The sequence below is a fragment of the Gastrolobium bilobum genome, unplaced genomic scaffold (genome assembly GCF_033153095.1).
Source record: "Gastrolobium bilobum isolate Gb01-03AN ecotype WA unplaced genomic scaffold, APGP_CSIRO_Gbil_v1 utg3094, whole genome shotgun sequence".
Lineage (NCBI taxonomy): Eukaryota > Viridiplantae > Streptophyta > Magnoliopsida > Fabales > Fabaceae > Gastrolobium > Gastrolobium bilobum.
Genome location: NW_026899246.1, coordinates 24,821 through 37,488, shown reverse-complemented (window position 1 = coordinate 37,488; position 12,668 = coordinate 24,821). Strand labels below are relative to the sequence as shown.

General features: G+C 40.2%; 1 protein-coding gene across 1 annotated transcript; it reads right to left on the bottom strand.

Moving 5' to 3' along the window:
- Positions 1–11,606: 11,606 nt before the first annotated feature.
- On the bottom strand, positions 11,607–12,281 carry LOC133288730 (uncharacterized). The gene has a single exon (XM_061486548.1). It carries the CDS (start codon positions 12,279–12,281, stop codon positions 11,607–11,609), a length of 675 nt encoding a protein of 224 aa, XP_061342532.1.
- Between the last annotated feature and the right edge of the window lie 387 nt (positions 12,282–12,668).

Genomic DNA, 12,668 nt, shown 5'->3' with positions numbered 1-12,668 from the left:
ATATGCCGTCAACGAACTGTTGAGTTTGGAAAACCAGTTTCCGGGTGATTGGCGCAAACCATACAATGACTTTGTAAGACGACATACTTTATGCTTAGACCCAGTACTGAATCCAGGGGGGAATCTCATGTAAAATTCCTCACTTATTTCTCCACTCAAGAATGCGTTATGAACATCAAGCTGGTGCAACTCCCAGTTTCTTGCTGCAGCCACTGCAAGCAATGTACGTACACTCACCATCTTTGCCACTGGTGCATAAGTCTCACTGTAATCTTCTCTGGCAATCTGATAATTACCTGCAATCACCAATCTTGCCTTATACCGTTCCATCAGAACGATATTTTATTTTAAACACCCACTTGCTTGGAAGATCACGCTTCCCTGGAGGTAAATCCGTGAGGCACCATGTATGGTTGTCTTCTAAGGCTGTGATTTCAGCCCTCATGGCTTCCACCCATCGGGAGTCTCTCATAGCATCTTGAAATGTATGTGGTTCATGACCTGTGTCAATAGCTGCAACAAAGATGGCTGCTTCCTGTTACGGTGCTGGCGTGTGAGTATTTGACGCAGATTTGCTTTCAGCAACTGCTGTTGGGTTGATGCATCACTAGAACTCGAACTTCTTTCTAGTAAGGAGGACTCCCTAGCGGCAACTTCGTTAGTTGGTGTTGCTTCCAGCGAAACACTCCCCCTATCGTCCAGAGGAACACATGATCCACTAGGCGTTGGGCTGTCATTTGATGCATCAGAACCGTCATGGACAATTTGGCCTTCGTCAAAGTAATTTGGCTCTGTAGGCACACGAGAATTTGGTGCAGAAACAGATTGTACTGGAGCTTCGCGAAAAGGAAAAATATTTTCAAAAAATTTTACATCCCTGGACACAAAGCTTTGTTGCGCTTCTATATCAAACAATCTCCAACCTTTCTGCCCTATTGCATATCCGATGAAAACACATCGTCGCGAACGTGGAGCAAACTTGTCAGTTGGTTTCGGTCTTGTATTAGCAAATGACAGACAACCGAACGTGCGCAAGTATGTATAATCTGGTTTAACTCCATGCAATTCTTCATGTGGTGACCTGCCTTGGAGAACTCTTGTAGGTGTTTTATTAATTATATGAACAGCAGCAAGAATACTCTCCTCCCAAAAATCAACAGGGAGATTTGCATGAAACAGTAAGGCACGTGATACATTAAGGATGTGTCTATGCCTCCTTTCGACTCTCCCATTCTGTTCAGGCGTATAAACACAAGTTGTTTGTTGCAAAATACCTTTTTCATTCAAGAGTTTCACCATGTTATTAGATTTGAACTCAGTACCATTATCAGACCTTATTATTTTTACGGTTTTACCAAATTGGTTCAGAACCATAGCAAGAAATTTGCACATCCGATCATAAGTTTCACTTTTATCGGCCAACATAAAAACCCATACATGCCTACTATAGTCATCCACCACAGTTAAGAAATAACATGCACCAGAAGAAGAAGAATTCTGATAAGGACCCCATGTGTCACAATGGATTAAATCAAAACATTCTTTGCTGCGAGAAAAACTTATAGGAAACATTGATCTAGTTTGCTTGGCACGATGACAAACTTCACATGCCTTACATACTACTTTATTTTGCAAAGCTCTAAATTCTGGAACCAGAGATAAGATATCATAGGATGCATGGCCTAGCCTGTTGTGCCACAAGTCAATTGACTCTCCTGCTTGAACTGCCGAAGCTGAAGCACATGAAGGCTGAAACACATAGACTCCTTCATGAAGTTCACCCAAACCAATCTCCCTCTTCAGCACTTGGTCCTGCAAAATGCACTTTTTTATCAGTAAATGTAACGCTACTGCTCTTGGAGTGAAGCAATTGGGAAACAAAGATGAGATTGCAGCGTAAGTTAGGCACATATAAAACATTTGACAATCTGAAGTTTGTATTAAACACCATCGAGCCTTGTTTTGCAGCATAAGTAATAGAACCATTTGGTAGAGTCACAGATAGAGGGGGAATAGGTGTAATGTCAGCCAATAAAGCCAAAGTGCCTGTCATATGACGTGAGGCCCCACTATCAATGAGCCATTGAGAATGAATACGCTTACCAGATAATTTTTCATGTGACTGAGGCTGGTCTACCAATGTTAACAGTTTGTTCACAATTTCTGGGGTCAAAACGGAGTGTGCAGCAACTTGAGAAGAGGCAGAATGTGAGACGTCTGGAGGAAGAGAGTTAGCAGCAACTGGGTGTGAGGCATCCATTGCAAACGTCGCATGAGCATGCGTATAACATCCTGCCGAACGTCCTCCCCTTCCTCGTCCGCGACCAGCACTCCTGTTTGGTGGAAAACCATGAACGTTCCAGCATTTGGAAGGGTCGTGATTGGTCCTGCCACAATGAGGGCAAGGTATTCTGTCTTGTGGTTTGTTAGGAACCATCCGCTGCAGCATGGACGTGTCTGACTGCTTCATGGAATCGGTTTGGGCTGAGTATCCCACTACCTGACTCCTCTCATCTTGAACGCGAGAAATACTACGATGCGTCTCCTCTTGAGTGACAATTGCGTACACTTTGTTGACACTAGGAAGAGGAGAAGTGTTGAGGATATGGGATCTCAGATTGCCAAATGTAGATTCATCCAGCCCCATCAAAAATTGATAAACGCGATCATGCTCTTGCTCCTCCTCGATTGCTTTGGCAATGACACACTTATCACCACAATCGCAAGACTTGCGAGTTTTGCTGCCTTCCAGATCGTCCCATACAGCCCTGAGTTTGGTGTAATAATCACCAACGCTATCTCCATGTTGCTTGATATTGGCTAAACTGGATTTTAGTTGATACTGTCTTGGAAAGTTTTGCACTGCATACCTTTCCTCTAGGTCATTCCATAAGTCCTTGACGTCATCAAAGCACTTGATGAATGGTTGAAGTTTTGCATCAATGGTATTGTGAATCCAACCATTGAGCATCGAATTGCACATCTCCCAGGCGCGCCACTCTTCGGCATCATCCTCTCCTGGTTTCTTGACTGAACCGGTCACAAAACCCAATTTGTTTTTCGCCTTCAATGCGTTTTTCATAAGCTTGGCCCAGTTGTCATAGTTGGCTTCACCACGCAGCATGACAGTCGTTAACAAGAGACCTGGACTGTCAGATCCAGCCAAGTAAAATGGCGAACTAGGATCAATTGTTTTGGACTTGCTGCCACCACCTGGTGCCATGTTAAATGAACCAGCTTTCGCACTGAAAGGGAATGCGGAAACGTGTATACTAGGATTGCTCTGATACCAAGATAAACTTGATATTTCAATTGTGTGTTTATCTCATTCATTGGTAGCCTTTAAATAGGCGAACATACAATAAATGGTAACAACGTAACAGACTAAAACAAATAAATACTCTATCTAAACAGTCCTACGGTTACAAAGAATTCAAACAATATACGTTACAAAGAATTCAAACCTACGGTTACAAAGAATTGAATTCATACAATATACGTTACAAAGAATTCAAACCTACGGTTACAAAGAATTGAATTCAAACAATATACGTTACAAAGAATTCAAACAATATACTGTTACATATAATCTCCAACAGTATCATTACGTCCTAAAGTACGTATCTTGATTGGCATGTGTGTTTCCGCTTTTGAAAATATTTGTTTTCATCTTCATATGCGTACGGTCTTCAAGGCCATTTTCTTTCACAATTCCTTGTTATCCTAAATCTATGTGATCTTGAAATAACTCTAGTTTCTCGATTATTCCCCAAGAAAACATGCATTAAGATCAAGAATTCAAAGATTGCACAATTACCCTATGTCTATCCCTAGATCACAAGGATTGTGATACATTTATCAATTCAGAGTTCATGCACCAACATCCCTATTGTCATACAATTCCCCAAAATCATTCTATAAGGAGAAAACTAATAGAAAGCATTAAAAACAGATAAATTTATTCAATTATAAAAAGAAAAGAATTCAGAGACAATTTAATTCATAAACATAAAGATTCAATTGGGTTCCATCTACCCCTAACTACAGAAATGTCTAGCCTAGCATACTGAATTCAAAAATAATAGTAAAGAAAAGAGAACCCCAAGCCTCCATTGGTGTGATGTTGACTTGGTTCCTCAGTGTTCCAGCGTTTTGCAACAGGATTCCTCCTTCAGATCTCTATGTAATTCTCTGGATTGGTGAATTGGTGAATTTCAATGATCCCAAGCTCCCTATTTATAACTATTGAAACCATATCCTTTATTGAATCTCCTAATGGATCTTTATCAAATTCGCAATCAAATCTTTAATTGCTTTTTTTTTTATTTAAGATCTTGCAGATTGGGTGACAGATTGAGCTTCAAATCTTTGTTATGATCCCTTATCAAATCTTCCCATGGATCTATATCTATTCTCAATCAAGTCCTATTTGTTTACTTCTTTTCCTCTAAGATCCTGCAGATTGGGCTTTAAATCTTTGTTACGATTCCTTTATCACTTCTTAGTACCAAATCTTGTGGATTTACCTTCAAAATAAGAAAGATATGAAAACATTAGCTAAATTTTCAAATCTTTACTATTTTATCATATAACACCTTGAATTCCATGCAATCTACCATATAATCTTTATGTAATTTGGCCTAAAAATATGGTAAACCAAGGGTTTATCAAACTGTGACACCCTCCCCTGTATGCATCCAAGGGAGATGTCTGCTAAGCGGATTAGAGTTCTATGGTCATTGCTTAAATACTGAAGATGCATTTTTAAGTAGTTAATTAAACTCTTAATTTGAAATCTGGATGCTTACGAAAATCAGAGTGGAACTTTACAAAATACATGGTTTGTTGAAATAATAATTTTCCTGAAAAACCTGTCTGTCTTGTAAAATTTGTGATAAATCGAGCTTTCAAAATTTCATTGTAAAGTTTATATAATCTAAAACTAGACATCTGGGGCTTCGCGTGCGTATAGAATATAAGCGAATCGGAGGTCTGTAGCCTCATGAAACAGAACTCGCAAAGTGCTCGCAAAACAGTTCATAAATTAGCACTCAAAACGTTCAGAAATTGATTTTTCGCAAAACGCAACCCAAATCTTAGGAATTACAAGCTGACCATAAAATCTTAAAAACAGCAAGTGAAAACGTGTTTCCAACACTAGTTCATCCTTCCAAAATATTACAACATTATACTAAAGTCAACCAATATCCAACAGACAAATGTCAACATCAGAAATTCCAAACAACGGCAGTAAACTGCAAATATCAAAATAACAACGTCATCATATGCTTTTTTCGTCCTCCTGCAATTTTATAAAAATTGAGCCCCAAAAGGGGTGAGAAAAATCTCAGTAGTGTGATAGCAAAACCAGTAACGCAACAGTATTAAACTAGGCACATAACTCCAAAACAGTCGCATCAACATTTAGATTTCCGTCAAAACTAACATAACATCTGAGTGCGTATATAACGCCATAGTAAGGTATGTTCATAGCACTACAGTGCACGTACTACCATCATGCACAGTGGAGATTCCATATTGGCTCCATCAAAGGTGAATTCCACTGTGACCTATGCGGACTGAAGCCAAGTGTCCCATACCCTGGTACCGGAGGGGTGCCTATATGATGCGTGCTCAGACAAATGATTCTTTTCATAAATATTCTTAGTTCTAAGAGTAGCATAAAATTCGTGCATGTATGCCATGATATGCTTTACACACACAAAGGAAACAGATGATATATGAAGTGCATATGCATGACATAGATCATCATCCGAATGGCTTATAGTTCATGTATTTTTAATACCAAGCTGCCAAATAACATTTACTTCCCAAAGTAGAATTTCCATCATATCATGTCCAAGGCAGAATACAAATAACATATAACAACATACGAGTTCAAAGTACATGTGAGCAATAATTCACAATTCCATACTCTAGCTAATAGTCACATTAGGCCTCGCCACCGAACACTTACCTCGTGTGCCACAAATATTACCAAACAGCAGCAATAATCAATCCACACTCAAGAGTTATGCGCACCTAAGCAAAAAATATTACAAGTTAGAATCGTTCGTCACATTATTCGCTATACGCAACATGCGTTTTTATTGCCTTTCTCCCTTAACTCCCAATCGGTTTTTACGATTCTTTTCCTAATAATTTTCTGACCTTAAATAACTATTACTAACTCGTTAACAGTGAACAAATCCAAGGTTTCTCAACCCAAAACAGAATCGGTTTTCCTCATTAAAAGGTATTAAGGATTTTTTATTCAAATTTCCAACCAAGCTACCTATGGTGCGCTACAAGGAACCTAAAGCATGCTGTCAACTTAAATTAAATTCAAGTAACTTAATACAGTAGCATATTCATCACTCTACATCTCATTTTAATTTATTAAACAACAATCTCACCATGGAGACTTTATTCCAAGCTCCAAAAACCAATCTTTGTGCTTCAAAGCACTAAGCCCAAATCGGTTCCAAAGGGCATAATTTAGGAGGAATTAAATAGCAAAATTCTATCTTTCAATAAGCCCTAAAATCGAACAACAAGAACCACAAGAGGATTTGAGGTTACTTACGAATTCTTGTCTACACACCCAAGACCCCAACTCGAACAAACAGCAAGCTTCCCCTTCCAATGTTCAAGAGCTCATACCTAGCAACGTGTAATGGAGGTAGGGACTTAACCAAGGCAGAATCTTGCGCATGCAAACAAAAAAATCCAATGAGAACCGATTTATGGGAAGAGGAATTAGGAGAAGAGAAAATGGCTCACCTCCTTATGGTGGACTTTCGGCTGAACAAAGAACAAAGGAGAAGATGTTGAATTACTTTCGTCCCTTGCTAATGGAGCTCACGGTTTCTGGCAAGAAAAGTTGGGAAAAATGTAAGATTATACTAACAACTAGGTTGGTGGTGTTCTATGGAGATTGAAAGCAAGAATGGAGAGGATAGTGTGTAATTTTTCTTGAGGTCTTTTACTCCACACAGCTCACGATTTTAGGGAGGAAATGAGGGGATTGAAAGGCTAAGTTTTGTTCTTGTTTCTACAAGATAAGTCTTCAGCTCATTATCCTACATAACCAGCGCCTAGGGGGAAAGGATGGAGGTTATAAAGTTGATTTAAAAGCTAACAAAAATCAGAAAAGTAGCTGGGCTTTCTCCCTTTTCAGCACACGAAAGGGTGTAAATGGGTGAGGGATTTCTACCCAATGGAATGACATGCAAGCTGCTCACACTTCTCCCATTGGTTGCATGTAATAAAACTGAATGGGCTTGGCTAAAGCAACAAGTCATCAGAATTTTTGTCTACCCTATGCGCATAGAGGGATACCAAGGTGGGAGATGTTTTGCCATGTGTTAATACCCAACCATTGCATGGCAACATTGAGGATTCATTAAGGATAAGATATGAGTGAGATAAGAGATTAGGGCTGAACCAAGTCCCCCTTTAAGGTCTTTGGGCCGTCGGCCAACACAAGGATTAGGTCCAAAATTACAAGTCCAATGGTTCTTCCATCTAAGAATTACCCATGCCTTATTATTTTATGTACTCTCTAATTATTTACTAAAGAGTTTATTCCTTTAATTAAAATTAATCACATACTTATAACCAATATTCAAATTCCTAAAGTATTCCTACTTATCCTTAATAACATGCATGCACAAAAATTAAATTTCCTAACTCGCATTTATTTCATCCTAATCATATATATATATATATATATATATATATATATATATATATATATATATTTCGAGTTCAAAACATGAATTAACGTCACTAGTGGAAGTTTATATACGTTCCTAATTTTTACGGGATGTTACACTCTCCCCACCAAAAATAGAATTTTGTCCGCAAAATTAGACTTACTTATTTAATTAAAAAGTTCTGGGTACCAATTCTGGATGTCATCTTCACGCTCCCAAGTGGCTTCATACGCCGATTTATTGTTCCACAACACTTTCACCAACGGTATCTCCTTGGAACGAAGTTGTTTAACTGACTTCTCGAGGATTTGGAATGGTTGAACAACATACATCAGGTTTTCCCCTAATTGCACTTCTTCTGGCTGTAATACATGGGAGGGATCAGAGAGATATCTTCACAACTGCGACACATGAAATACGTTGTGAATTCCCGACAAATTAGACGGTAACGCCAACCGATAAGCTGATTCTCCAATCCTATCCAAGATAAGATATGGTCCCAAGTACCGCGGACTCAACTTCTTCACTCCCATTCTCCTGCCGAGTCCAGATGTGGGAGTGATTCTCAAAAACACGTGGTCTCCCACTTCAAAAGATAAGGATTTATGACGATTGTCATAGTAACTTTTATGTCTCGCCTGGGCCCTCTGCATATTTTCTTTGATCCTCTGTACCTGCTCTGAAGTTTCTTGAATTATGTCGGGCCCCAAAATACTTCGCTCACCGACCTCAACCCAACATAACGGGGATCTGCATTTCCTCTCGTACAATGCTTCATACGGTGTCATTCTGATGTTGGAATGATAACTGTTATTGTACGCAAATTCCACCAAAGGAAGGTACTTATCCCAACTGCTCCTTGATCCAAAATACAAGCTCGAAACATGTCCTCTAGAACCTGAATAGTGCGTTTAGTATGACCATCGGTTTGCGGATGATAAGCAGTGCTCAACCTCAAATGGGTTCCGAGAGCTCGCTGAAAAGACTCCCAGAACTTAGAGGTGAACTTGGGATCACGGTCACTCACAATATTGGTGGGAACTCCATGCAACTTCACAATCTCCCGAAGATAAATTCGGGCCAGCTTCTCTACATTATACGTTGTTCGGACACTCAGGAAATGAGCTGATTTTGTAAATCAATCAACAATTACCCAGATGGCATCAAATCCTTCTCGTGTCCGAGGAAGTCCGACTACAAAGTCCATGGCAATACTATCCCATTTCCATTCAGGAATCTCCAGAGGTTGAAGAAGTCCCGAAGGTTTTTGATGTTCATACTTCACCTTCTGACACGTTAAACACCGAGCTACATACTCCACAATATCACGTTTCATAACCGGCCACCAAAACGAAGTCTTCAAGTCATGATACATTTTAGTTGATCCAGGATGAACGGTATAATTACCTTTATGGGCTTCCTGCAAAACTTCCTGCCTCAGTTCTTCATTCGGCACTACTAACCTACCTTGGAATCTCGACATTTCATTTTCATCCCAAACTACATCTTGGAAACCAGCCAAATTATGGACTAGTTCCTCATCCCTTTGAGCCCTCTTGATTCTACGGAGTAACTCATTCTCTATTTTTACACTGCCCAACCTTATACCATGCCTTCTTCTGACAACAGACAAGTTCATATCTCAAAAAGTTTCAAGTAGTTTAAGATCTTCCATCATCAGAGTTACAGTGTGGAGAGTCTTCCGACTCAAAGCGTCGGCTACAACATTTGCCTTGCCTGGGTGATATTTAAGTTCAAACTCATAATCTTTCAAGAATTCCATCCACCGTCGTTGCCTCATGTTTAGCTCCTTCTGATCAAACAAGTACTTCAGACTCTTATGATCGCTGAAAACATCAAGCTGTGAGCCATACAGATAATGTCTCCAATTTTTAGTGCGAACACTATGGCTGCTAACTCCAGGTCATGAGTAGGATAATTTTTCTCGTGAGGCTTTAATTGTCGTGAGGCATAAGCTACGACCATACGATCTTGCATCAACACACATCCGAGTCCTTTCAGAGTTGCATCACAGTACACTTCAAGCTTTCTAGTGAGGTCTGGAATAGTAAGCACCAGAGCACTTGTCAATATACCTTTTAGCTCCAAGAAACATTCTTCACAAGCATCAGTCCACTCAAAAGGCATACCCTTCAGAGTGAGACGAGTAAAAGGCTGCACTAACTGAGAGAAATTCTGGATAAATCTATGATAATAGCCTGCAAGCCCCAAGAAACTCCGCACTTCAGTGACAGTCTTAAGTCGTTCCCAATTCATTACTGCTTCAACCTTGCTGGGATCCGCAGCAATACCTTCTGCTGAAATTATATGGCCCAAGAACTGGACTTCACTTAGCCAGAACTCACACTTCAACCATTTGGCATACAATTGCTTCTCCTTAAGGATCTATAAAACTATCCTCAAATGTTCCGCATGCAATTCTACAATGATAAAGTAAATCAGCATGTCATCGATAAATACAATAACAAACTGATCCAAGAATGGGCGGAAGATACGGTTCATATAATCCATGAGTACCGCCGGAGCATTAGTAAGCCCGAACGGAATCACCTGATACTCATAGTGCTCATATCGTGTCCTAAAAGCTGTTTTCGGAATATCCTCCAGTTTGACCCGGATTTGATGGTATCCAGATCGCAAGTCTATTTTGGAAAATACCCTGGTACCTCTCAACTGATCCATCAGATCATCGATCCTAGGAAGCGGATACTTATTCTTCACTGTCACTTTGTTCAGTTAACGGTAATCCATACACAAACACAGACTACCATCCTTCTTCTTAATAAGAATGGCTGGAGCACCCCACTGAGAAGTACTGGGTCCGATAAATTCCTTTGACAGTAGCTCTTCTATTTGCTTCTTCAGCTCCCGAAGTTCCAAAGGTGCCATATGATACGGAGCAATGGAAATAGGTCCAACTCCAGGAAGAAGTTCAATGGGAAACTCTATTTCCCGATGAGGAGGTAGTCGAGGAATTTCGTCAGGAAACACCTCCTTGAATTCATTAACAACAGGGACATTTTGATGTTGGGTATCAACAGTATTTTCAGACTCAATTAGCAACAAGTACCCTTCAGCTCTCCGTAGGAGCTCTTTCCTAACTTGCAATAAAGAAATAATAGAAAAGAACTAGGAGTTACCATCTTTAGAAGGAACGATGACCTTTCCAGCTTGACAATCCAAGGTCATTGCATTTTCTGCCAACCAGTCTATACCGATAATCGCTTCGAGATTGAATACTGGTAGAACCACTAAATTCACCGTGTAAGTATTCCGTTCAAATTGCAGAATACAACCCCTGCAGATTTCTGATGCAGTACAAGATCCCCCAGTAGGAGTACTAATTTGCAACTCATATGGTAAAGGAGCCGGGGTGATACCTATTCTCATTGCAGTGTGCTTTGCAATAAAAGAACCTGATGCTCCAGAATAAAAAATAACAAAAAGAGGATAACCATTAAGAATTACATTACCTCAGATAAGATTCGGATATTTCTGAGCTTCATTTTCCTCAAGGGTGAACACTCGAGCTTGAGTACGAGGCTGATTAGCATTCTGTGGGCAATCAGAAACAAAGTGTCCCGACTGACCACACCTGTAGCATACATTGCTTCCACGTCGGCAGATTCCAGCATGATTCTTTCCACAAGTAGCACAAGCATTGGGACCCTGTCGTCCGGCTGAAGATTGTCCAGGAGCATTATTCCTCTTGAAGTTTCCAGTCCGAGCTTGCAACTGCGGACCCTTGCCTCTATTCATTTCGGTAATCTTTCTGAAGAACCGACCCACTTTACTTCCTCCTTGTGATTGCATTGGCTGTTTAGACAGATTCCTAGCTTCATTTATAATTTCCTCCGCTTGCCGACTCTAATTAATCAATTCAGGTAGAGTACGATTTGTTGTAGTCAACATAAGCTTGCGGATCTCCGGGTGTAGTCCACTTTCATATTTCTCCACCTGCCACTCTTCATCATAGATGTTCCGATCGAAATTGGCATATTCCATCAGCTGCCCAAACATAGCAATATATTCATTGACAGTCATATTATTCGGTCGCAGTGACAGTAACTCAGTGTGTTTCATCCTCCTCATAGCCTTAGGAAAAAACTTGTCTAGAAAAACCCGTCTGAACACTGCCCAAGTTAGATCAACATTTTGAGCTCGAAGCAAAGCCCTCACACTGGTCCACCAAGTCAAAGCTTCACCAATCAGCTGATATGAGGCATAGTCAACCTTCTGAGCTTCAGGGCATCCCATCTGGTCAAATATGTGCTCAATCATCTGCAACCATCTTGCTGCAGTCTCGGGGTTATCCCCACCTTCAAATGTAGGAGGCTGAAAATTTCGAAAATCTTTCAACCTTCGCCTGGCAATTTCCTCATCATTGTCCTGCATCTGGGGTTGGTTCGGATTCTGATGCCGATATTCTCTCCACTCTTGACTCATGTTCTGGACAAAAGTGGCCAACCCCCCAACAGTAGCGATAAGGTCGTCAGCTGCATTACTAGGTCTTCCCTGAGAAGAACCTCGGGTACCTGCCATGTTTTTGCACTCACAATACCACGAAATGAGCTGATCAGACTCACTGCAAGCTATTCATGATAGCAATCCCACGTAGGTACTCGAGCTCAAGTCAGATAAGTTAACAATGCATCTGTCCCTATCACGGCATGTTTCTAACAGTCTACTTACAACAATTGCTATATCTCAAACAATTAAACATTTTATCACACCGCAAACAACAATTTATTTAACAGTCAATTACAATCAGCAGGCAGTTCAACAAACAGCAAACATTTCAACAAGTAAACAGACACCATGAACCAAAACTGCTCTGATACCATTTAGTGTGACACCTTCCCTTGTATGCATCCAAGGGAGATGTTTGCTAAGCGGATTAGAGTTCTATGGTCATTGCTTAAATACTGA